This window comes from Oryza glaberrima, chromosome 3, assembly GCF_000147395.1.
Source record: "Oryza glaberrima chromosome 3, OglaRS2, whole genome shotgun sequence".
Taxonomy (NCBI): Eukaryota; Viridiplantae; Streptophyta; class Magnoliopsida; order Poales; family Poaceae; genus Oryza; species Oryza glaberrima.
This window is the reverse complement of record NC_068328.1, coordinates 32,446,733-32,473,156: the sequence shown is the minus strand read 5'-3', so window position 1 is coordinate 32,473,156 and position 26,424 is coordinate 32,446,733. Positions and strand designations below refer to the sequence as shown.

The window sequence follows — 26,424 nt, the reverse complement described above, 5'->3', positions numbered from 1 at the left end:
ATATTTTAGGACGGAGGGAGTATATTTCAGCACTATCGAACTTTGGCGTTGAGAAACTGTCCATCTCTACAAATAGTAGTTTTTGACATGGTCTATTTTAAAAATATTTTTTTAAAAAAATTAATTTATCAAATTTGCGGGAGACAACGAGGCCGAGAAGAAGATGCGAAACCACCGGGCCCAACTCAGAGAGAACTCCTAAGGACAGGCCCAGCCCAACCCACGACAAAGATCCAACCGTCCAATCTAAACCGACGGCTCAGATCTCACCTAATTCCAAACCCAAACCCTAGCCACTACGCCCCTAGACAGATATAAGCTCGTCTCCTTCTCTCGCCGCCCTCTCCTTCCCTCGCCGCCGCCCGAGCCACTACACTATCCACCTCGCCGCCGCCGCCGCCGGAAATGGCCGCCGCCGCGCGCCCCCTGGTGTCCGTGAAGGCCCTGGAGGGCGACATGGCGACGGACTCGGCCGGCATCCAGATGCCGCAGGTGCTCCGCGCGCCGATCCGCCCCGACGTGGTCACCTTCACCCACAAGCTCCTCTCCTGCAACCGCCGCCAGCCGTACGCCGTGTCGCGCTGCGCGGGGCACCAGACCTCCGCGGAGTCGTGGGGCACGGGCCGCGCCGTGTCCCGCATCCCGCGCGTCCCCGGCGGCGGCACGCACCGCGCGGGGCAGGGCGCGTTCGGCAACATGTGCCGCGGCGGGCGCATGTTCGCGCCCACCAAGATCTGGCGCCGCTGGCACCGCCGCGTCAACATCCGCCTCCGCCGCATAGCCGTCGCGTCCGCGCTCGCCGCCACCGCCGTCCCGTCCCTCGTCCTCGCCCGCGGCCACCGCATCGAGGGCGTCCCCGAGTTCCCGCTCGTCGTCTCGGACTCCATCGAGTCCATCGAGAAGACTGCGCAGTCCATCAAGGTCCTCAAGCAGATTGGTGCCTACGCTGATGCCGAGAAGGCCAAGGATTCGGTGGCCATCCGCGCGGGCAAGGGGAAGATGCGCAACCGCCGGTACATCAACCGCAAGGGCCCCCTCATCGTCTACGGCACCGAGGGTTCCAAGGTCGTCAAGGCTTTCCGCAACCTCCCCGGCGTTGATGTTGCCAATGTGGAGCGCCTCAACCTGCTCGACCTTGCCCCTGGTGGCCACCTTGGCCGCTTCGTGATCTGGACCGAGTGCGCGTTCAAGAAGCTCGACGAGGTGTATGGTGGCTTCGACACACCGGCGCTGAAGAAGAAGGGCTTCGTGCTCCCGAGGCCGAAGATGGCGAATGCCGACCTGTCCAGGCTGATCAACTCCGATGAGGTCCAGTCGGTGGTGAAGCCCATCAACAAGGAGGTGAAGCTCAGGGAGGCGAGAAGGAACCCTCTGAAGAATGTGGCCGCTGTGCTCAAGCTGAACCCCTACTTCGGCACTGCGCGCAAGATGGCAGCTCTCGCTGAGGCTGCGCGTGTCAAGGCCAGGACTGAGAAGCTCGACTCCAAGAGGACCAAGCTCAGCCCGGTATGATCATCCATTCCTATGCTAGTTGTCTTATATTCGTAAATCATAATATCATCACATCACAGCTTTTTATGATTTGTATGTGATGAATTGTATAGTTTTTGTGTGATCATATATGCTATAATGTGTTAGCTATATCAACAATGACTATCCATCTTTGTTCATGCATTGTTTCTTTTACTTGGTATGTCGACCCTTTCGATTTCCGCAGTATTATTATATTATATATAGGGTATAATGCTTTGGTGTTGCATCATAGCAATGGTGAGATGGTGGTTGTAGTCAATTGTGTCCTACTGCAGTAGTTTCATACCGTCTTTCATTAAATGCATTGCGCCAAATTGCTTCGATTGATAGTTTTATGCTGCATTTTGTGAATGGTTCAAGCTGATTATTTCATTAAGTTGTAACTTGCTTTAGTTCCGTGAGGGACGTGTATGATACTACGACGATTGTTTCTTAGATTCATATATTTGTAACATATTATTGTGATGCTTTACTCAAATTTATCGCGTTCATTTTTTTATGTGACAAATGTGTTTATCTTTGGTTAAGTGATTTTCTTGTTCAGCTTAGTTTATGTCATGGTGCTATTTTGTATAATGTTACACATTGTTGTTTATTGGTTACATTAGGTCTAATTTGTAGTTATTTTTCTTCATATTTGTTTAGTATGACGTTTTCATTGATTCTGGTTTGTCGTCCCATTTTGTGTATGGTTTTGGTTTGTTCAGCCATGTTGTATTCATTTTTGTGTTTAGTCCTGTCATGTTGATATTCATGTATGGAGGTTGGTGGTTTCAATCAACTTGGCTGTAATGCTAGTTCCTTTTCTTGTGCTTATTATGTCATGCTTTATGTCCTTCTATTGCCTGGACTGTTAATTCTTGGTTGTTAATATTACTTATCTTATTGGAATCTCACTTTTACTTTATATACTAATCTTGTAGGAGGAGTCTTCTAAGATCAAGGCTGCTGGAAAGGCATGGTACAAAACCATGATTTCTGACAGTGACTACACAGAGTTTGAGAATTTCTCGAAGTGGCTTGGTGTGACGCAGTGAATTTATGATTGATGAAGTTTTAGTAGATTACATTAAGTTCTGGAATTATGATTTTGGTTATTATTGTCATATGACACTTGTTATGTGGAGTTCAGAGATGATATGTCGTTTTGGTAGCTCTCTTTGCCCCGAGACTTATACACCTGGATACCTTTCATGAGACATAATATATGGCATATTTTGGCGGTCAAGTTGTGCCTTCTGCTGTGGTTTGTTTTGGTTCCCTTGTGTTATCAATTGTTGCTTCTAGTTTGTTAGGCGCTGTTTGGGTTTTTTTGTCGCCGAATTAAGCTTTGTTTTAGTACGGTGTTCTTCTCAACAAACATTTCTGCTATTGTTCCACCATGTCTTAGTGTTTAGAAATGTTCGATCTGCTGCTACATTGAAGACCATCAGGTAGGCAGGATAAGCTTGTTTTGATCTTGCATGAATAGTTCACTCATTTTCGAGTCATTAGGACAGTTGTTCTTAGGAACCTGATGTATTGTATTATTATTGCAGCTGAAATTGATTGATTCATCTACAACTTCAAGCGATTGTTTTTAAATGTTTATTCCAAGTTCTAAATATCTTCAATGCGCTTTACATGTTTGTTATATTTCTACTATTTTCGTGTCTATTAACCGTTTAAGATTATTCTGAAGGTCTGTGTTGAGTCCTTTTCTATCCGAACCATTTGCTTAGTAGCCTTTTTCCGATGCCTTGTTACCCTTCTTTTTGGTATATTCTTTCTGCGAGAAAGGTGTGCTTTTATACATTCCTGATGTCTGCACGCACATTACTCCCTGTTTCACAGCACTTGAAAGTTGAAACTCTACGGTTGAATTTATCGTGATTCGTGAGACCCACTTTGATTACATTGAATAATTTTAGTTAGTTCAATTTAGATATCCTCTGAAACGCAAGAATTTTATAAGAATTTAGCATGAATTAGTTTATTTTCCAAAAAAATACTCTGACTCCCAAAAGAGGCCTTGTTGAATACTCCTAGTTGGCTAAAATTTAACCCAATTCGATAATGACCATTTATCAACGTGAAGCTTATCTTGCAGCTGGCGATTCAACAGTAAGTACCCAAGCTTGCCACCCACCTTTTGTGTAGAGATGGAAATGACAAAAAAGTGTTCAGTCCATTGAACATATCTATCTTGGTGAACAGTAGGTTCCATCTTGTCAAGACTCAAGGCGTAAAGAAGCTTGTCAACTATTACCTCCGTCCCAAAATATAAGTATTTTTAGCTATGATTCTGGACACCTGCGTATCTAGATCCATAGCTAAAAATTACTATATTTAGCTAAAAATTACTATATTTTGGGACGGAGTTAGTAACCTATCTGAGATTCGTGATGATGATATACTCACACCCTTGCTGCTGTTTCATCTCTGTGAAAAAAAAGCTAGCACTAATATTTTTTTTTAAGAAAAATAACTACTACCAGTACTACTCTGTATCTATCTTCATACTAATTTAAGTGTTGTCTAACATTTGACTGTTCATCTTATTTAAAAATTTTATAATTTTTTTTAAAAATAGTCGCACATAAAAATATTATTTATGTTTTATTATCTACTAACAACAAAATATTAATTATAAAAATTTTTAAATAAAACGAACGATCAAACGTTGGACATAAACGGTACAAAACTATAATAATGTAATAGTTTAGGCCAGCTCACCTAAACGAAAAATATTGGGTGTGTATGACTGTCAAGCAAAGCAACTCAGATTCCCTCGTTGTCCTCTAAATTAAACAGGAACAACAAATTTGACGAGCGTGATGTACAAAATCTGCATAAGCATATGAGAAAGGCAACCGTATATTTTTGCCATTAAAAAAGAATCTTCCCTTACAGTGACATCCTTTGTTCTTGCCGTCTCTTTTTTTTTTTTTTTTTTTTACAGAAGAAACAAACCGGAAGCAATACTTAACTATTTCTTTTTTAAAAAAAAGGGGTTTGAACTCTCAACAAATTTCCTAAACTTGATGGGTAACAATTGATTTGAGAGATCCAATGTTGAACGGTAGCAAATGATGTATATTTTACTACCAAATTACGGCAAATCATGGAACGGTAGAATCGCGACATACTGCCACTGGACACTTGTTCAATTAACCTAACAAAAAGAAAAATGTTCATTTCGTGAGTAATAAGCAGCTGATCCTTTTGGAGGTTGGAACATGATGGGCCCTGAATAGTAGTACAAGTCATTTAGGCATTTGGAATTTCTGGATTTGTCCCAGCTATCTGAAAACTATATGTAGGATTAACCATTATCATTGGGTCTTAAAATACACAGATTTTAAGGTATCAAATCGCCAAAATAAAAACAAAAATAAATGGGAAAAGAAAAAGAAAAAGAAAGAAAGCAATAGCCAAGAACTGAGCCAAAGAACAGCCAAGCCCATGTACGCAGCCATCGAGCACGCCGTTTCCAAGGTCCTGGCCCTCAAACTCAGGCTTCCAGATCGCCTCGTAACCGCCTGATTAATCCTCCGCTCCTGCAAGGTTGGTCTCCGATTAGTCTCCAAATTTCTCTCCATTATTTTCCACATCAAATTTCCTGTTTTTTGGGCCTATTTTTGGAGTTCGGTGGTGGTAATTTTTTTCAGCTTGTTTATTTCCTTTTTCTTTGACCAGAACTGCTGTCCCTGGCCTTCACCTCTTCGGTGAATCCCAATTGGGTTCGAGCAACCCAATTGGGAGAACAAAATCGGAATCCACAATACTCAGAGGTTGCCTGCTTCGTTCGTGTTCGTCGATTGGGAAGGGCGAATTTGACTGCCTCGGTTGCAGGTGAGAAGTATTCAGAGCTGTTGGTATTGGATTCCTTTCACGCTAAATTTCTCGTCTTGTTGTAGATTGTGTGGCAAAGATTGGATCTTTCGTAGTTCTTCCTTTGCGTTCCTGATTCCAATCTGAGCTGACGCTTCCCAGTTCCCAGTTCGGAATCTCGTTCTTGGTTTCTCCAAAGTGTTCGTCTTCGTTGGGAGTTCTTTCAGATTATCTGGATCGTTAATGCCCAATGTTAGTTGGTACAGGTTGGAAGTTTTCGTAGTTCCGTGGATTCCTCTTCTTTTTCTCGTTGTGGTTTTTTTTTTTTTTTTTTGCTGGAAATTTGAATCGAGTATTTTGATAATCAGGACTGGAACCAAGTCTAGTATGTTACTGTTAAATGTTGTTTTATTCATGAAAACTAATCCCCTTTTCTAGACTTAGTCAATCGGGTGTTCTTGCTTTCAAATTCCTTTGTTCTTTTCAATAGTATGGTCCAAGTTGGATCTGTGCGTTATTCCTACATTTCTGATTCGTATTTGTTGATTATGAGATGATATAATGAAATTCGATTGGATCCGGATTAGGGGATTGATCTATCCTCAGTACCCTGCGTGACATGGTATTGACTTTGTGTTAAGAATGTCCAGCTTCTGAATTTGAGCAGTTGTCTTTAGTTCTGTGCTTGAAATTGGAGATGGATTTCCTTTTGAATTGGTGTTGACTTTCTGTCTTTAAAATTCTCCATACTGCATATACTTTCTGTTCTACATTTCTGTTGTGCATCTTGGGTGATCTTTCCTAATGGGTGTTGGCTAGCAATGATAAATGAATGTGAATAGATCTTTTGACTCAATCATGATTTGCTTTTCTTTTGTTATTAACTCTCTGTTCATGTTGATGCTAATGAACATTTTGAAATTTTTCCTCGTGGTTCAGTCAGGACTCAGGAGTAGAATCATGAAGCTGAAAAATAGAGCTGAAGAAATGTTTAGGGACGGTGACCTGATATTCACATCCGAAAGAAATCTTGGGGCAAGAAACGTGCAAATGGATTATGATATTGTTAGAGCAAATCAGCCAGCTGTTGTTCAGACAAGATGCAGATGGATCATTGGAGATGTAACTGAGGTGCTGGATCGCAACACATGGAAGCTCGGCAAAATCGCAAAGATGCTGAAGAACAACTACTTCGTCATCAGGCTTGCTGACTGCATTCAACTGAAGGAGTTTCACATTTCTAGCTTGAGGGTTCCTGCATCACCTCATAGCAACAACCAGTATTCTGTGGCAGATAAGGTAACATCAGTTCCTCAGGCATGTGTAGGTGCTTTACATTGTGATTTTTTCAAACCAATCATTGCACAATTGCTTTTCTTAGTATTTATATGTTCATATCTCTTTCATGAATGCTAGTTTATGTTGTGGTGAAATTACAGTTTCAGGCATTGTTTATCAGACTTTCATGATTTTGGTAGCCATTAGCTACCAGTTATGCACATCCAACTACATAATGAAATGAATCAATTTCATCACACAGCCTCACACAAATTGCTGCATTGTTGAGCTTGTATTAGTTCTTGGAGCCAAATGAACAGAACGATGATAATTAGCACCACATTTTACTGGAAATGCACTGACAGTCATCTTCTTTTTTGCTCTGAACTACAGAAATCTGAAGCTAAGCTTGCGCAGAGAGGCCAGATTCCATCTGATGCTCTGCCTGGAAGAACAAACAAGAAGAGAAAATCAACTGCAGACACATCCTTCAATCCAAGAAGGAGAACATCACGGCCTGAAAATGCATCCAGGGCCTGTGTGCTCGATGGCTCAACGACTCAAAATCTCTTCCAGTTCATCAGAGAAGAGGCCGAATGTTCAGTGGCCAGCTGCAGCATCAACGACCCGGACACCACCTTCACCAACGCCAAGAAGCTCCAATCTCTCGGCTTCCCTGACGACGCCATGTCCGCGTGCCCATGCACCTCCGGCATGGAGGATGACGATGCCGCCGCCGCCGCCGCCGACGAAGACGATGACGACGAGCCGGCGGCCATTGCCGTCCACGAGCTGGAGCTGGAGGCGTACCAGTCGACGATGCGAGCGCTGTACGCGTCTGGGCCACTGACGTGGGAACAGGAGTCGCTGCTGACGAATCTTCGACTGTCTCTGAACATCTCCAACGAGGAACACTTGCTGCAGCTCAGGCGTCTCCTGTCCTCCCGATGATTATTTTCGTTTCGTTTCGTTTTCTACTACTGATCAGGCCTTCTCCAGCTTCAGGTTAATTTACTCGAGAGATTAATCAAAAACCTCTTTGTTCGCAACGGCAATGTTGCTTATGCTCTTTGAAAAATTTTTACAAACTTGTAATCTTCTCCCATCTCATGTAGTTCGTGTAGAACTGTGTCACTGTGGAGAGAGTGAGAGATATATACACATAGAAGAACATTGCGTTCTTTGTCCTTGGCTCACTGGATTTGTACTGACTTTTCATTTCTAGTGTTCCATTTTGGCTCATTCAGGCTATGTTCTTAAGTACCTAACCTCACTATATCGTTTACCGCAAACACGTTTCCTAAACTACTTAAATACGTGTTTTAAAAAAATAGAAAAACTACTTTAAAAATCATATTAATCTATTTTTAAAATTTTTTAAGCTAATAATTAATTAATCACACCCTAATTTATTACTCTGTTTTACGTGTCGAAGTTAGGGTTCTTATCATTCATTCAATCCTCACCCAAAAACCTAACATGAGATGCTTGGAGAGTTGATGTAAAAAATTTCAGTAAAATTCATGTGGATTTCGTGTTTCGAGTAGAATCGTGACACTGTCCGTGTGTGTCGCGATTTGATTCGAGCACGTTTTGGCACGCCGGGTACGTGTCGCGTCAGCGAGGCGCCGCGTCATGGCGAGCGTGCCACGTGGCCGCACGTGTCGGCTCGGAGAAGCCGGTATAAGGCGGCGACGCCGGCGAGGTCAATCAGGCTGCTCCAACCTTCCAATGGTTCTTGGCGATTGGCATGGCTGCTGCATCTAGCCTCCCGATCTTGGCGGCAATGGCGGCGAGGACGACGCCGTTGCCTCTGCTGCGTGGCGCGGCGGCGGCGGCGGCGGCGCGCTCTTGCCTGCACCGGCCGCAGGTGGGCGCTGCCGCCGCGCGGCGCGCCGCCGTCGGCGTCCGGTGCGGCGGGACGCCGCCGGCCGAGGTGCCGGGAACGGACCGGTCGCTGGAGGAGCTCCCGAGCATCGACACGCCGCCGGAGTTCGAGGCGCCGCCGGGGCTGGACGTGCCGATGCCGCCGCCGGGCGCGCCGACGCCCGGGCCGGAGCAGCCGGGCCCGTCCATCCCTTCGCCGCCGATGCCAGAGGTCCCCGACGTGCCGCGCAACCCCGACGTCCCGCCGCCGAAGCCGCCGGAGTTGGACCCGCCGAGGCCGCCACCCGAGGTCGTGCCGGAGCCGACGCCGCCGGACGTCGAGCCGCCGACCTTCATAGTGTAAAAAAACAATGACGGCGAGGTGACACGCGCATGCCACGTGGCGGGCTGAGAGATTGTCGATGACGTGGCAGCCTTCGGGATTCCCCGAGAGAACAGTGACGTGTCCGCTGTTCGTCTCGTCTTGTAGTTTGCAGAAAAGAGACAACTATTTTTGCTTTCCTCTCTGTACTTTTTATTTTCTCTGTAGTATGGAACAAAGCAGCGTGTGAGCTTGTTGTTCACTTCTCAAACTTTTAAATACGAGCTAGTAATATAAAACCATATCTTTCTCACAAGTAAAACTGGAGAGAAATCAAATTCAAAAGTAAAAGTAGGGAGAAATGTGGCTGACTATACGATGCGGGTGTATACCTACAAGAATTTCCTTCTCTGAATCTTGCGAATCGTGTGGTCGTGACTGAATGCAAATTATGCTGCAATTTACTTGGGACCACTAGCATTTTTCCCGTGCAAGTAAGGCCCTTGCAAGGCGTGGTTAGTTTTCTCCCTATTCCCATCTTTCTATCGCATCATATCACATCAAAAATTTTTCTATACACATAAACTTTTATTTTTTTTTCTAAACTCTCAATTTTCTTTAAACTTCTAACTTTTTTTAGGAACTAACCACACCCTCTGCCATCCTAATTTAACACTTTTGAAATTAACTTCGACTTCTTGACAAGTGCGGAGTATCAATTTAAGTAAATTGGTCACGAATAAAGTGTTACTTAAATTACAAAATTTCTCCTTCACACCACGAGGTCGACGACCGTGGTGGGCTAAGATCCACACGAGTTTTCGTTTGTGGGCTTCCACCCGCGTGGCGGATTTGGGGCCCAGAGAGGCAAATCCCCGATGCGATGTTTCATCGACCGGACGAAGAGGCCGATCAACAAGCAAATTTAATTGGCGGACCTCTATATGCACAAGCTAATTCATTTAGGGCAAGTTTTATAGGGGAGATAAATACCACATTTAATTTAAACCATGTCATCTTCTCACTGATTAAGATGTGACAAATACAACATATCACATCTAATACACAAACCCTAATATTAGTTCACTCTCACATCATCTTGTAATTTTTTTAGAGATTGTCTGAGGTTGCTCCTTCCATGAGGGGTGGCTCATTCTCTCTCTCCTAATTCTATATGACAAATTTAGGGACAACATATAGATGCTCATAGTACTTGCCCTTAGAAGAAAAAAATTTATGTGCCACAATTGACCAAAATGCCCTTGGATACACATAAACACTGTTTCCAAAATTCTCACTATTCCATCTTTATCCTCTCCTCCTCTCACTCTAATCGGAGCCTGAAGGAGAGCTTCCTCCTGTCGCCCTCCTCGTATAGAAGCAGTCGTGCAGAGGTCGCAGGGGAGGAGCGACAGCGGCTCGATGACGAGGAGGAGCAGCGGTGGCGGTGGCTGGCGATGAGGAGCGACAAAGTGGATGTGGCGGAGGCTCAACGACGCATCTGGGGGCATGGAGGCACACAGGCAGTGGATCTGGAAGCGATGGGTCAACGTATGTGGCAGTGAGTGACGAGTCAGGGAAGGTAGCCTGGTAGTGGCAGACCTTAGCGGCCACAGACGCTCCTCTTCGATCTGAACGGGGAGGACGACGGGTGGCGGCGCTACTCCTCCTTCTCAATCCGAACGGGGAGGTCGGTAGCACGGTTGGAGGTTGCAGGATGGTGGTGCTTCTCCTCTTTGATCCAACCCAACGTACGACAAGTCGACAAGCGGTGGTGCGGTTGAAGGTAGCGGGATCCACAGATAAGCGGTTCTTTTGGAATGACAACTTTTTACTTCCGCCAAACACTTTAGTACTCCCCGTCTCATTTTAAGTGCAGTTGTTGGTTTCCTTGTTAACTTTGATCGTCCGTCTCATTTGAAAAATTTATGAAAAAAATAAAAAAAGTCACATATAAAATAATATTCATGTTTTATCATCTAATAACAATAAAAATACTGATCACAACAAAATTCAAATAAGACGAATAGTCAAACATTGGACACGGAAACCCACAACGATGCTTAAAATAGGACGGTGAGAGTATGGATTATAGTTGTCAAACACTTATCAATATTGATTATAATGAAACAAAAACCATTGAGAAGTATGATCAAATGAGCAAGGGCATAAATGATATTTTTTTCCTTGAGTTAATACTGTTATGTTATGTTTACCAAATAGAGTCAAACCTAGCTTTCGTTTTTGAAAAGGGAGGCCACATAAGTAAACTGAAAAAAGTATGATCAAATCAGTAATTAGACTTTTAAATAGGGTCTGCAAACGTAACCCATGTTTTTATTCAAGAGCATGTTTTTCTTATTCTGAATAGTCGAATGACTAAATAGCTAAATGATTTTGTTATAACTATTCTAGTGTATAAACGAATGAATTAACTATTAGGAAGTTCAAAATAAATCTAAAACAGTTTTCTTATAATTTTTTTTAAAAGTTTACGATAAATCATTCTGTATGCTGAATAGAATGGTTTCACTCATGAAATTAAGAACACACCCCTACCTTGGTTGTATATTTGGCATTTTGGCTTGCTAGCCCTCCCTGTGGATCAAGAAAAGAAAGCAGCATGCCATGGTAGGAATTTGCAACTTGCAAGAACCAAACAAGCAGACAAGGGCATAACTGTGCTGAAACAGTGTTACTGTGTTAGATGTAACTAACTGTCAGGCAGGCATTTGATGCTGGTTGAAGTTCGCTCGCTGTAGATCGATGCTGCTACCCCACACACACACACACACACACACACACACACACACACACATGACACATTCCTCTTGATTGTCAACCAGCAATAATTTGCAAATGCACATATTGTCGCTGTTGCGATCGGAAAGCAAACTATTTGCTGAACTGAACTGAATGAAACTAGCCCCCATGTCTCTGCACATTTTCTGAATGCCTCCTCACACCTTGTACTGTTCACTACTGTACGCTATACCCTGTATAATTAAGTTCATGCTGGTACAGTTTTTTTTAAAAAAAATTTAGTAAAATTTGACAATACCAATTCGTAAAAAATAAATAAAAAGAGAACTGTTCATTGGGACGCATATAATTGGAGCGTCGTTTGTGCGTGCTCGTGCTCGTGCGCGTGCGCGGCGAGTCAGCTTTCTTTCTTTTTGGCGTACGCATGCACGCATGGCGCGCGTATCGAACGATCGATCGATGCAGGGACAACCAAAGTTTCCCTCGGATAATAGTAGGACAGTACGGAGTATATTTCACAGAAGTTAAAATACTCTTAAAAAGGCAATAACAGAAAGCAACTGTATCTAAATAATGGTACTATTTCATTCGTCAAAAATGTTATTGCTTCTAGAGTTTTTAAGGGACGCCGTGTTTAGTTCCAAAATAATTCTTCAAACTTACAACTTTTTCATCACATCAAAAACTTTTCTACACACACAAACTTCCCATTTTTTCGTCACATCGTTCTAATTTCAACCGAACTTTCAATTTTTGTGTGAACTAAATACAGCCGGAATTAAGAAGGAGAGACAATTGAATATATATGTGAGTATGTTTTTGACTGGCTGAGATGAAAAAGTATGTGGAGAAATTAAATAAGGGGTGATTGTGAGATTAGTGGAGACAAGAAAGTAGTTGAACAAGTTACTTTATTATGCGATACTTTAAACATTAGAAGTTGCTATACTTAATTTGAAACTAATGGAATAAAACAAAAGAAGTACACTAGCAGCAAATTAGGATATCAGAAAATTGGCTGCTCACATGAAATCAGACTGAATTAGTACATCCCCCCTCAATTTACAGTACAGGATATATCACATCTATATCAGATTACATTTATATTGGGTGTATTCAGTTCACACTAAAATTGAAAGTTTGGTTAAAATTAGAACGATGTGACGAAAAGGTTTAAAGTTTGTACGTGTAGGAAAGTTTTGATGTGATGGAAAAGTTGAAAGTTTAAAGAAAAAATTTAAAACTAAACTCGGCCAGAGTATAGAGACGGAAGGAGTAGTACAATTAGCAGCAGTCCGGTATGAGTTTGGGTGAATTGGTTGCTGGCATGAATCTGATCATGCATGCAATGCTTTCTCCGGAGATGAAATAAATAAACAAATGAAGGCAGGCAACGAATCGAAAGAAAATATGTAGTGCAAATCATATATGTAGTGAAAACTTGAAAACTACTGTTGGATCGAGAAATGGACGTCCGAGATTTATCCACGTCACCATAAGTTAAAATTTAACTCGTGGATTCACTCATGAGTTAAAATTTTATTGGGAGTTAAAATCTTAACTCATGGTGACATAGACGAATCTATCTATTTCTCGATTTAACGGTAGTGTTTCCATTGGTTTGCACTAGTACTTTCCCACGAATCGACAAACGGACAAAGGCGATAACTTGCAAACGAACGAACAGGTACCCATGTAGTAGTACGGCTCCTGCATCACGTAGTAGTAGTAGAGCGGTGGTGTAAAAGAAGGAATGCGATCTCGATCGATCGTTCACGCTGGAACAGCTACTCTTCTGAATCTCTGATCATCCTGACTCTCTCTGATCATCATGCAGGCAGGTGAAAACAAAACATTTTGAAAATGATCAAAGCAGAAATCAAATCAAATGAGCAGCTCCGGCCGGGATCAAACTGGATCACTGACAAGCATTTTGAAAACGATCGAAGCAGCTCCGGCCAGGATCAAACTGGATCACTGACAAGAGCTTAGGCGCATGCAACAACAGCCATACAGGTCCCCGTAGCATACAGCTGTTTACCTTCAATTCTTGTCTTTGCTCGAGATCGATCGTACATGGAGCATACAATACTGACCTGACACTGCTGCGAGCCCAAGCTTTTGAGCCTCGCATGCGATGCGAAATCAGATGAGTATACTATCAATGCGTCGTCTTGCTCCAGAGCAAATTACTACTCGCGCAGTATCAGTTGCAGTATGTAAGAATCGAATGCCTAAGAAAAAAAAGAAGAAAATAATCGATCGAATGGCCTGAATCCTGAACATTTCGATTGATCATTGAGTCATTGAATGCGCTCTCACGAATCGTCAGGTTACCGATGAAATTAAATAATAGATGATGGTTTTAGTTTGTTTGGATCATGATTGTTTTATTCAAATGAAAAAGTTAGAGGCCGGGAAATTAATAAATGATTGTTGTGATTAGTTCACGAGAGTGCTAAGAACGTTGCTACATTCTGCACAAATTTTAAACACTAAATTTGTTAATATAAATATATAATTTAGGAGAGCATTATATATACTAGCTTTAGGCTGTGTTTACTTCAGCGTAAAGTTTGGATTTTGGTTGAAATTGGAGATGATGTGACTAAAAAAATATATGTACATGACAGGTTGATGTGATGGAAAATGACTGAAGTTTGGATCCAAACTTTGCATCTAAACACAGCCTTAGCTAGAGTACACATCAGATACAGATGGAGATTTGATTACTACTACTATATGATTTTGTAATATCTGCTTTATTTCAAGTATATCCTTGTAGTGTGGCACCTCAAATGAAATTGAAGAAAGCAAGGAGGAGCAGCCTTCAACTTATTCAATGCACATGAAAGGATTGCATTCACAAGATAACAGCATATATAATAAGTAGCTTCAATTGTTTGAACTTCAAAGTCCAAAAAGGGGTAGATCAGGCGGTAGAGATCACCATTTAGAATGGTTGTAACACCATTTAACATGTAACAGGTTGAAGTTTGAGAGAATGGTTGCACACATTTGTCAGGGACCGAATGCAAGCTGCTTCAGGAGAACTCACAAAATCAGTTTGATTAGAGCTCCGGTTTCATAAATAGAATCGATCTAGATTGCCACATGTAAAGGTACATAGCACCATGTGATCACGACAGGAAATAAATGTTAGGATGAAGCAGATTGCAAACAAAGTAAATCACCAATGGTGCTATAAAATCAGCAGTCTTCTAGCCAAGACATTGTAGCGGTAACGATCTAAAAATATACAGATAACACAAAAAACAAGCTAACTCTTCAGCCCATCGACCACAAAAAAATGTTTGATTGATGGGGTTATCTCTTACAAGTATAGCATAAACTACCAAAGCTACTAATCAGACCAGATCTGATATTAACCAAGAACACGATCTAAAAACAAGGCAAGGAAATTACTGAAAGCCAAACGATGAACTACCAGTAACGTAGTAGTACAGGTTATAGATCAGGAACACACATGACTAAGCAGAAGGCAGCAAACGACTACCATGCAACGACAGACTGGCAATGTGTACTATATGCAAGCCAGCACACACAGTAAGGCACAATCCCAACCTCCCATTCACAAACTTGGAATTTTGCATTCAAAAGTACATGAAAGCCACACACAAAAGGAAGTAATCAAAGAATCAAATCAAGCATATACACCAACTTTGGATATTGCTGGTACTACTAACTAAAAAGTGCAACAGCTGGCAAGTGAGTTGAATTCTTTGTAAAGACAGTTAATTAAATGAAGCCCTGGAAGGCCCAAACAGCTACCTAGATCTTTGACCACTAGATTAAACCATCAGTTAATGAAGATCATGTGGAGCACCAGTCAATTCCACATGCAAAGAAGAACAATTAGTGACACTCCAGAGAGGAGACGGTAGTTATTGGACTGTACTACTACAGTAATGGGTATTTAATCCTAGAAGAACCAGAAGAAGTGCATCATCCATGTAAAAAGATACTGGTATTACCTGGCTTTGAAATGTCTCAGGATACATGCATGGTGCAGAGATCGAACTGCAGATTCAGTGATTCACCATAGCTGTTGTGCCCAACAATGGGAAGAAGTGAGGCTGCCGCAGCATGACCTAGCAAGGCATGACCACAAGACTAGCAACAGCTCAAGATCCACAGGAAGGCAGTGTGGGAGCACATCTTGTTGATCATTCAGAGCTAGATCATGCTGGCAGCTTCACTCGTTCCCTTGGACAGTTCAGTTCAGACATCCAACCAATCTTGCATAAAATACTACCTATGACTGACTAATCTAGCTAGGAGAAAAATGGTGGAAGAGGCCATGATTCGAATCAGCAAGTCCCGAGCCAAATCAAACAAAAGGCAAACCGATCGATGGACAGCAAGAAACAAATCCTACACACGCTCCAATCTTGTGAGATCTTCCATGAGCTAGTAATTGGTCTGATCTGTAACAAGATCAGCTAATCAACCATGGATTGGCGTAGCTACTGGATAGCTAAGCAGCTCAAGAATGGAGGAGGAGAGTGAAGAAGAAACTTTGAGCAAGAGAAAGGGAGTGGAAGAGCTTTCTAGCTACCACAAGTAATATGCTACAACCACTACTACCACAAGTGCTACTACTACTACTACTAGTACAAAAGGGAGAAGAAGGCAAAGATGCAAGATTTATAGAGAGGCCTGAGCTGTGTGATACTGTGATGGTGGTGGTGGGGGAGATGAGATCTAACAACAATGTTGCAATTAAACTTATGCAACTCAGCAGTTCAGAATAGTGGTTGAGTGGGAGTAAAGTGTGAGAGGGAGGCATGGCAGAAGAGGCCAAGCAGGTGGCAAGGAGGGGTAGGGGGTAGGGCAGCTATAGCCTATAGCTAGGCTTAGGGTTCTATAGAGGCCTAGGGGTAGGGAGCTAGCCTAGCTTAGGCCTAGGGTGTCAGGGCAGGAGATGCAGGGCTGCAGAAGGGGGCAGCAAAAAGAGGAGCACCGGGAAAAAAAAATTTTCCCTCTCTCTGCTGCATCTGCATCTGCATCTCGCATCTCTCCATTGCGTCCGTCATCGTCCTCGTTGTGATGGATGGATTGATACTTTGATTTGAGAGGAGCATCCAGCAAGACGGGTTAAGCCGTACTCCCTCCGTACTTAAAAATAGGCAAACCCTAAGTTTTCATGTCCAATTTTGACTGTCCGTCTTATATAAAAATTTTTTATAATTCATATTTTCATAGTTGTTAGATGATAAAATATGATTAATATTTTATGCGTGACTTGTCTTTTTAATTTTTTTCATAATTTTTTCAAATAAGATGAACGGTGAAACGTTGGATACGGAATCCAGGTTTTGTTTTTTTGGACGGAGGGAGTACGTACCATGCTCTCATACGTACAGTACGGTTGGATGCCTGTATTTCTGATTTTCTGCTGCAATTTTTTTCACATTTCTTTGACACTGACGCATGGTGGTTAACCCAATTGAAAATCGATCTCTACTCACAATCAATGGAGCGTACCCCACCGTCTAAAAAAAGTCCAATCCTAGTTAGAGCAAGTTTTTAGCTAATTACTAGCTTCAATTTATCTAGCTAATCTAATAGCTCATTCATACAATAGTTATATATAAACATATATTATACCATTAATATATGGTCCTACCTCTTATACACACCTAACGCATCGGAGTCCGTGCTGCAGCCGGCTACAACCGCTTTCCTTCTCTCTCTTCTCTTCTCTCATCCATATGTGCTTACAGCTGATTTATAGCCTGCTATTGTACTCTCTCTTATAAACCTGAACATAGGTTTGTAGTTAGAAGTTGGTTTTATGGGAAATTAGTGAAACTTGCGAGGAAGAAAGCGCTAATGTGTGTCCATGACTTCATGTGTTGGTGAGCTGAAATGATGCCAATGGCGGCGCGCGTCTGTCTCGAGAGAACAGAATCATCGATCCATGAAGGATCATCCATCCATGAGGCAATAAATATAGGGTGTGTGTCTAGTTCACACCAAAATTGGAAGTTTGATTGAAATTGAAATGATGTGACGAAAAAGTTAGAAGTTTGTGTGTGTAGGAAAGTTTTGATGTGATGGAAAGAAAAGTTGAAAGTTTAAAGAAAGATTTTGGAACTAAGATTGAGTTTAGTTCCAATTTTTTTTTCAAACTTCTAACTTTTCCATCACATTAAAACTTTTCTACACACACAAACTTCCAACTTTTCCGTCACATTGTTCTAATTTCAATCAAACTTCCAATTTTGGCATGAACTAAACACACCCTAAACTTCTATAGGCCATGTTTAGATTCCAACTTTTTTCTTTAAACTTTCAACTTTTCCGTCACATCGAACTTTCATACACACACAAACTTTCAACTTTTCCGTCACATCGTTCCAATTTCTTCAAAATTTCAATTTTGGCGTGGAACTAAGGCTGTGTTTAGTTCACACCAAAATTAGAAGTTTGGTTGAAATTAGAACGATGTGACGGAAAAGTTGAAAGTTCGTAAACACAGCCATAGTCGGCTGCAGCTAGGATGGTGCTCTTTTCTGATTAAGTTATAGATTAATTTTATTAACATGTATTCCAAACTGCGAAACAATGTATTTCGTGAGAAGACTTTCTATATAAAATTGATTTATAATATTATATACATCTATTTTTAAGTTTATAATAATTAAAGCTCAATTAATCACTGATGATTTTTTTTTATTTTATGTGTCCTAACTTTATTTCCATCATCACTTTTGAACAGAACATCACCTCAAAGTGCAAGAGAGCGATTTCTTTGCATACTCCTACTAACGACAGTCTGCATGAACATCCAGGACGATGCACAGTGTTGAAACTACTGAGCCAGCTAGTCGTCACTGTGTGCCAATGCAACGAGTACGTACTATGTATTTAGAAGTAATCTATCCCTATTACAGGCTTAACAATTGACGGTGCAAGATGCCCACTAATTAATTAACTGGAGCGAACTGCATATGCAGAGCTTGTTTTTCTCTGGGTGGTTTGTTGTGCATGGTGGTTAGTGCAGCATCAGTCAGTACCAGAGTACTGTTACATGTAACTATCATGTCAGAATAGTAGTTGTGTGGTAGGAGTAATAAATCCACGAAAGAGACCGGAAGCAAGAAATTTTCATCAGAGGTTCTTCATCCTATGGATCAAAGCAAGCAATTTTTTTTCTTTCACCTTCGATATTCATCATCGGTCACTTGAAATTTCCCTAAATTTCAGTCGATTAATGAATGCATTGTGTTGCTGAAAAGGAGATGGAGAGGCGGGGATGCTGGAAGTAGTATTCTTTTGGCTTCAAGATTTGTCCCAAATACTCTCTCTTTTTTGAGTAGTCCTAAATTAAACTCTTAGAGAGTTAGAGGTAGCATATGGAATAGTCCTTTAAGAGTTTTTTTTTTAGGGATTAAGGATCATAATGAATGGTCTACCTTGCCTCTCATTCATGCATAGAGGAGTGGTGGGAATTAAGGATAGTATGGTTGATGAGAGGGTCTCGCGCGATGGCTTCTGGGGTAATGGGACACATTTTAGGTACATGAGGTAATACGGTAAAAGTTGTATTTTATATGTCATAAGTAATTATATCTGAGAATAAATTTGAATCTAATGGAAGCTACTCACTTCATCAAAAAAATATACATCGGTGCGAGTATCGAGGAAAGTGCTAAAAAGACTTGGCCTTGTTTAGATCCAACAAATTTTGGGTAAAAACGTCAGATTAAATGTTTGGACACATGCATGGGACATTAAATGTGGGAGAAAAAATTAATTGCACAGTTTGCATGTAAATTGCGAGATAAATCTTTTGAGCCTAATTACGCCATGATTTGACAATGTGATGCTACAGTAAATATTTGCTAATAATAGATTAATTAGGCTTAATAAATTTGTCTCTCAGTTTACAGACAGAATCTGTAACTTGTTTTGCTATTAGTCTATGTTTAATACTTCAAATGTGCATCCGTACAATTTAAAAACTTTACACCCAAAGAACTAAAGACACTCTTGGTTGTATCTTTAGGGTGGATGAGATATAAATCTGAACTAGTTAGGCTATAATAAAGATAATGCATAGATAGTTTAGTAATAAAAGTTACATTTTAAAAATGTTATTATTATATTTAAGACAAATTTTGCGAGTGACGGAGTACTCTCTCCGTCCCAAAGCAAGCTTATTTTTAACCCATCCTACACATACCAATATAAAAATAAAAAAGACCATAATACACCATTTATCAAATCCTAATGTAATTAATATTCTCTTTATCTCCTCACAATGTATTTATTCCGTAGTTTCAAAAACTTCGATACAATAATTGTTCAAAAATATATATTTTGGGGGCAAATGAGATAGGCTCAAAATGAACTTAAGGAGGAAGTAAATTTTAAGCAGGTACTCCTAAATAGCAAGCACATTTCTCTTGATTGCTAACCCTGCATATGGCAATGTGCTAACGACTAAATTTTTGCATATAACACTATGCATCTACTATATATAGTTACCCGATTGAGTTCACTAAATTAAGTATATATGAACACATAGAATAAAAACACTATTAACATATGATTAATTGAGTTAGTATTATTTTAAATTTTATAAATGTGTTTATTTGATATTTTAAAACAATTTTTATATACTCCCGCCATCCTAAAATATAAGCATTTTTAGCTATAAACCTAGACAACTATGTATCTAGATTAATAAAAAAATTACTATATCTTATGACGGAGGTAGTAGAAAATTTTCACACGAAATACAACGTTTAACGGTTAAATAAGCGCGCTAAAGATAAAATTGGCTATATCGTCTTCCTCAGCTACCGATATGACAATACTTGGGTACCACAGGCTCTAGCCTCATAGCTTAGCTATAGCTAGGAATCTAATCCTATGGCACTATTTCTTCAGCCTTCATACCGGGAAGAAGCCAGCAGAAGAGCGCAGGCGCGTGCATGAGGGGGTGCAATGCCAATGCATGCAAAGACAGAGATGGAGAGAGGCTAGTCAAGTCAAGCCCAAGTGAGATTGGCTGTACCTTGGCTTAGCAAAAGTGTGCGGGAGACAGAGACCAAATCAAAAAGAAAAAAAAGAAAGAAAAAGCTCTTCTTTTGCAGCTAGTTTATGCCTCCCAATTTGCATGCTTGTTTTGTTTGTGATTGATCGATCTGTCTTTTCAAGATCTTGTCTTCTCTTCTCTGTCGTTGTGGATGAGTGACCGTGGTCAGGATATTAAACTAGAGAGCATGCCATTAGATACTAATTGCCATTAGAGCTGCTTGCCCTTGCATTTGCAGTAGAGATCGATTCAGAACCTGGATGGTGACAATATTCAGTTGGCAGCCATCGCTTGCATTGCTCAGTTGCTCACAATCACAAGCAGGTTTCGGAGAGCTGAAAGGCTGGATAAGGATTTTCTACACCTAGGTCGAGTTTAGTTTCAAAATTTTTCTTTAAACTTTTAACTTTTCCATCACATCAAAACTTTCCTATAGACAAACTTTCAGCTTTTTCATTACATTGTTCCAATTTCAACCAAACTTCCAATTTTAGCGTGAAATAAACACACCCCTAGGTGTCATGGCACCCATCGATTGCATGCGACTCAAATAGTTATAGAAAAATTCAAAAAAATTTAGTAACATCAATTGTGTTGATATAAGTCCACACACAAATTAACATGCAGAGCTAAATTTGAATTACAACTAGAGAATCAAAAATAATAAAATCGGACAGTGAATAGTACCCATACAACATAGATAAAATTTGTTATTTTTGTTTCTTCATATGTCGATCGAATTTAGACTTGCATGTTTGTATAGTGTTTTATATTAGAGCAATTTTACAGTTCTTGAGGAGGTACCATGAGGTACCATTTTTTCTATTGTAAATTTGGTACCTCTTGGTACCTAGGTACTATGAGGTACCATGAGATACCAATTTTTACACTAAATTTTTATTTCCTCATGGTACCTCCTCAAGAACCGTAGAATTACTTTTTATATTATCATAGCCTATCTTACTAAATTTTATAAAATTTTTATATAGCTATTTAAGTTACATGTATATATTTAGGTGTAGAAAATACTTTCCCGAGCTGAAAGATACAGTACTCCCCATGAAATATAACATGCCGATCGATTGCTTTGGCCCATGCATGCTCTTGGGATTTGCCTTTCCTTGCAGGCTGCAGGCAAGTAGTTCGGCGAAAGAGCGCCGCAACTTTTGGAGTACAGTTCACACTGATTTTCTTTTAATTACTCTTATCATGGTACTAACAGTATATGTAATCGTAGATTTCCCTCATGGCTCAAAAGGAAACTAAACAGCTGTAAAGATGAACACTCAGATTGTATATGGGCATATATATAGCTCACGATACATATATAAAGCAAAGCTACCAGTGTTTGTTCGTAGACTATCTCTGAAACTAGCTTGTAATGTTAGTACTTCGTAGGGTCGACTATCAAATTAAACATTACTCGTAAAGTTTAGGAATCAGCTCTTGTTTAGTTCCTAACTTTTTCTTCAATCTTCCAACTTTTCTATCACATCAAAACTTTCCTATACACATAAACTTCCAACCTTTTTCTTCAAACTTTCAATCTTATTGAAACTTCTAATTTTAACGTAGAACTAAACACGGCCTGAGTTTGCAGCAGTTACTGTGTGGGCACAAATTAATATGTGGAGTTGTAGAAAAATACAACTGCAAAATCTTTGCCTGTCCATAGGTCTGCACAGGCAAGATTTTAACCAATCCTATGACAGTAGATAGTCCAAAACTCTGAAGAGAAGGGAGTACTCCTGCATTGGTAATGCTCCTATACTACTAGCATCTTGCATTATTATGAGAGTTTTGTTGTTATCTCCGTGGTTGCTATATTTGTTTGTATCAAAGTATGAGCAGAGGAAATGGCAGGCATGTCAACACAGGAAATTTTGTAAGCAAGCTAGCATCAAGCCACAGCTCAGCTGACAAACCCAGGCACGGGTTACAGACGATGCCGCATGCATGAACACACAAAAGTTTGATAATACACTGCATCATCATAGCTTCATTAGACATACCATATGCATGCTAAAATCAATCTCTTACTCCACCAGTAATTAGTACCATTATCTTTTGATCCAGATTTTTAATAACAGTACATATTGCATGCATGCGCTGACTGTGGTCCAAGTAACTGTCCAAGCTCAGCTCCGTAGTCGAGCAATTATAATAGCAGAATATAAACCAGCTATAAACACACGTCGAGAAGATAAAAAAATAACAGAAAAGAGCGTTAAGTATAGATTTGTAGCCAGCTACAACACAAATTCCACGACATAATATATATATATATGATAGATGTGACCATGTATTAATAATATATTATATATTTATAGGTAGCTGAATTAGCTATTAAATTAACTAGAAATGATTTGAAGCTGGTAATCAAACTTGCTCGTAGGAGAGGACTGATGCTGCTGCAATCTTCAAATTATACTCCCTCCATCTCATAATATAAGGGATTTTAAGTTTCTATTTGCATTGTTTGATTATTCGTCTTATTGAAAAAATTTAGAATTATTATTTATTTTATTTATGACTTACTTTATTATCCAAAGTACTTTAAGCACAGCTTTTCGTTTTTTATATTTGCACAAATTTTTTTAAATAAGACGAGTGATCAAATAGTATAAGTAAAAAGTCAAAATCCCTTATATTATGGGACAGAGGGAGTACTATTTTTCTTTGTTTCTTTCTTTTATTAGGAATAGTAGTAAAAAAAATGTTTATATAAACTCAGTTACAGCAGGTGCAGGCCTAGAGGTGCTTAGCTTTGCTTAGGTGGTCCTCTCCTCTTTACTAGGCATGTATGCATGCGTACTTGTGCTTGCTCTCACCTCTCACATCCATAGCCTACACAGACTACAGAGAGAGCACCCAAGCAAATTTTAAAGAGGCAGTACATGTACAAAATTAAAGAGGCAGTACATGTACTGCCACTGCTCGCACAAGATGAGAGATGAGCTGGAGAAGCGAAATGTCAAAGTGTGTACGTGATGTACTCCCTCCGTAAAAAAACGAATCTATACCGGATGTGATGTATTATATTACGACGAATTTTAATAGAATATATCATATCTAATAGAAGAAGAGCAGCTAGTTGATTGATGGATTCTAATCACTTAGATGTGCGGCTACCATTTTATTGCGTGTCAACTAAGGCTGCATTCCGCGCACGAGAAAGAGAGAAAGATAGTTTGTTTTCCGCGCGCACGCTTCACGAACTACTAAATGGTGTGTTTTTTTGCAAAAAAATTTCTATAGGAAAGTTGCTTTAAAAAAATCATATTAATCTATTTTTAAGTTTAAAATAATTAATAATCAATTAATCATGTGCTAATGGCTCACATCGTTTTGCGTATCTTCCCAATCTCCTTAATTCCCTACTTCTCAAACACACCCTAAATAGTTATTGAATTTTTTTAAAAAAATAACAAGATATATCAATATCTACTATATCACTATACAAACAATGTAAATTCAAATTCAACTTATATAAGTTGTAATAAAAAAACTGCAAATATACATATAGTAATTTGAGTTTTGTTTTTTACTTTTTTTATAATTTATAGAAGTTCAATTTTAACTTATATGTTTGTACAATGATATATGAGTATTATATATATTAATCTATTTTGTCATTTTTTTAAAAAAAATTATAAATATTTAGATGTCATGAAATAAACGTGTGAACGTCCAGTCCACTCCGTATTACTACCTCCGTCCTAAAATAAGTGCAGCCATAGTTTTCAGCGTCTAACTTTAACCATTCGTCTTATTTGAAAATATTTTGAAAATAAATTAAAAACATAAGTCACGAGTAAAGTATTATTCATGTTTTATCATCTTATAACAACAAAAATGCTAATTATAAAAAAAATTTCAAATAAAATGGACGATTAAAGTTGGGCGCGGAAATTCATGGCTGCACTTATTTTGGGATGGAGGTAGTAAAAAGTTTCCCCAGCTAGCTGAACAAGTGACAAGAATTTCTTTTTTTTTTTTCCTTTGCTTGAACTGAACAAGTGAAGTGACAAGAATTGAAGAGCTGAACAAGTGACAAGATCTGAAGATCTTTGTGCATGCATGCATGCATTGTCGCCACTACTATTTGGTGTGTACTCGGACAGGACCCAAGCATGCATCCATGCAAGATGATGATACAGGTTTCGGACTACCGGTGCAAAGGGTGCTCTACCTATCTCTCTTCTACTGTTTTTGTTCACAGGAGAGGAGACTCCTATAGGTGAGGTGAGAGTGCATGCGTTGTATTATTACAACAAATGCAACAATTTGTGGCCTGCATCCAATTCTCTACACTGTACAGTACGTACCTTCTTTTTCAGCTGAATTCTCCACACTGTACTTGTAAAAGCTTTTAATCTGTACAGACCCAGGGGCGTACGCTTGGAGATTTCTTTTGCGTGTCTATACTGTACTTTTCCCTCTTTTTATAGCTGATTCTAATGATAGCTAGTAGCTTGTTCAAGGCGCATATGAACGTTTAATTAATTGAGCGAGAGCAAATTAAACGATTGATCATCAGTTAGTACTAAGGTCCAAAAGACCAAAACCAGTTTGGGTGGTTGTTGCAGTTTGCAGGCGCGCATCTGCAAGCGTCACGCGTAGGCCGCGATGGATCGATGGATGAATCGATGGATGGATCGGGCGGGTTTGGTCTCACGGCGGTGGCGTCGGCGTGGTCCTGTGCCTAGCTACGGTTTGCAAGGCTGCCCTGCGGCGACCATCAAGGAGCTGTACTGTACTGTACAGGCAGCCTGTGCTGGCGCGGCGCGCAGATACGAGCCCCATCAATGCGTTTATGCATATCAGCAGTAGTAGTAGTGGTAGGAATCAGCTACCCAAGCGAAGCTAGCCACAATCGCATCAGCTGGAGCTAGTACGGAGTTTCTGAATTGGGTTGAAGTTTGAGGAAAGTTGGTAGTTTGAAAAAAAAGTTAGGAATTTATGTGTATAGGAAAGTTTTAGATGTGATGTGATAAAAAGTTGAAAGTTGACGGAAAGTTTGATGTGAACTAAACAGGTCCAACTCGTCATTGTTTTTCAGTTCATCGAGCAATCAATCATCGATCTTTCACCACAAACACTCCTCCTACTCGTATTCTTAACCTGTTTAATTGAACCTACGCAGTGCAGGGTGCAGGTGTAGGGAGGCAGGCATGAATGAATCGGCGAGCATGTTGTTGTTGCAGAGGAGCTAGCTGAGGGAGAAAAAAGTCAGAAAACGCGGCGCCCCCCATGCCGATGCTAGCCGCGGCTGCCGGCCACTTCGCCCCGCCCGAGTCCCGACAACCATGCCGGAGCGTTTGCGTTCGCCCGGCCGCCCGCTCATCCCTTTGCTCGCGTTGCGCCACTCCTGTCCTATGCACGACGCTCACGCGAGCAGGCCTGGGCCAGAGCGCATCGTGCACTTGCATGAGTGTTATAGCCATATGGCCCGAGGTCCAACGGCCTGGCCCAGAGACTGGTGATTTGGCCCGTCCCAACAGCTGTGCCGTGCCTGAGCTGCGCATGCTAGGCCGGCACGGCCTGACACGAAGTTCAGGAATGTGAAACAGACTTATTTTTAATCATATGTAAGGCACGACACAAAGAATAGGGAGGAAAAATAGACGTATTTTATGGCACAACCCAAAGAGTAGGGACGTAAAATAAACTTATTTTAGCTATATTTATGTCACAACCCAACAAGGAGGAAAAGAAAATAGACTTATTTCAAAGAAGACACGATGGGCCGCCCATGCCTTCGAGCCGGCACAGCACG

At 40.6% G+C, this 26,424-nt stretch overlaps 3 protein-coding genes across 3 annotated transcripts; all 3 read left to right on the top strand.

The window, feature by feature from the left end:
- The first annotated feature begins 340 nt into the window (after nucleotides 1–340).
- LOC127767783 (60S ribosomal protein L4-like) lies at nucleotides 341–2,761 on the top strand. The gene is made up of 2 exons (XM_052293226.1): nucleotides 341–1,506; nucleotides 2,457–2,761. Exons 1-2 carry the CDS (start codon nucleotides 406–408, stop codon nucleotides 2,568–2,570), a joined length of 1,215 nt encoding a protein of 404 aa, XP_052149186.1. The 5' UTR covers nucleotides 341–405; the 3' UTR covers nucleotides 2,571–2,761.
- Nucleotides 2,762–4,870: 2,109 nt separating this feature from the next.
- On the top strand, nucleotides 4,871–7,807 carry LOC127765731 (uncharacterized). Its single transcript, XM_052290677.1, has 4 exons — nucleotides 4,871–5,079; nucleotides 5,212–5,367; nucleotides 6,286–6,645; nucleotides 7,018–7,807. Exons 3-4 carry the CDS (start codon nucleotides 6,307–6,309, stop codon nucleotides 7,573–7,575), a joined length of 897 nt encoding a protein of 298 aa, XP_052146637.1. The 5' UTR covers nucleotides 4,871–5,079; nucleotides 5,212–5,367; nucleotides 6,286–6,306; the 3' UTR covers nucleotides 7,576–7,807.
- Nucleotides 7,808–8,374: 567 nt separating this feature from the next.
- On the top strand, nucleotides 8,375–9,132 carry LOC127768915 (vegetative cell wall protein gp1-like). Its single transcript, XM_052294585.1, has one exon. It carries the CDS (start codon nucleotides 8,375–8,377, stop codon nucleotides 8,852–8,854), a length of 480 nt encoding a protein of 159 aa, XP_052150545.1. The 3' UTR covers nucleotides 8,855–9,132.
- The last annotated feature ends 17,292 nt before the right edge of the window (nucleotides 9,133–26,424 follow it).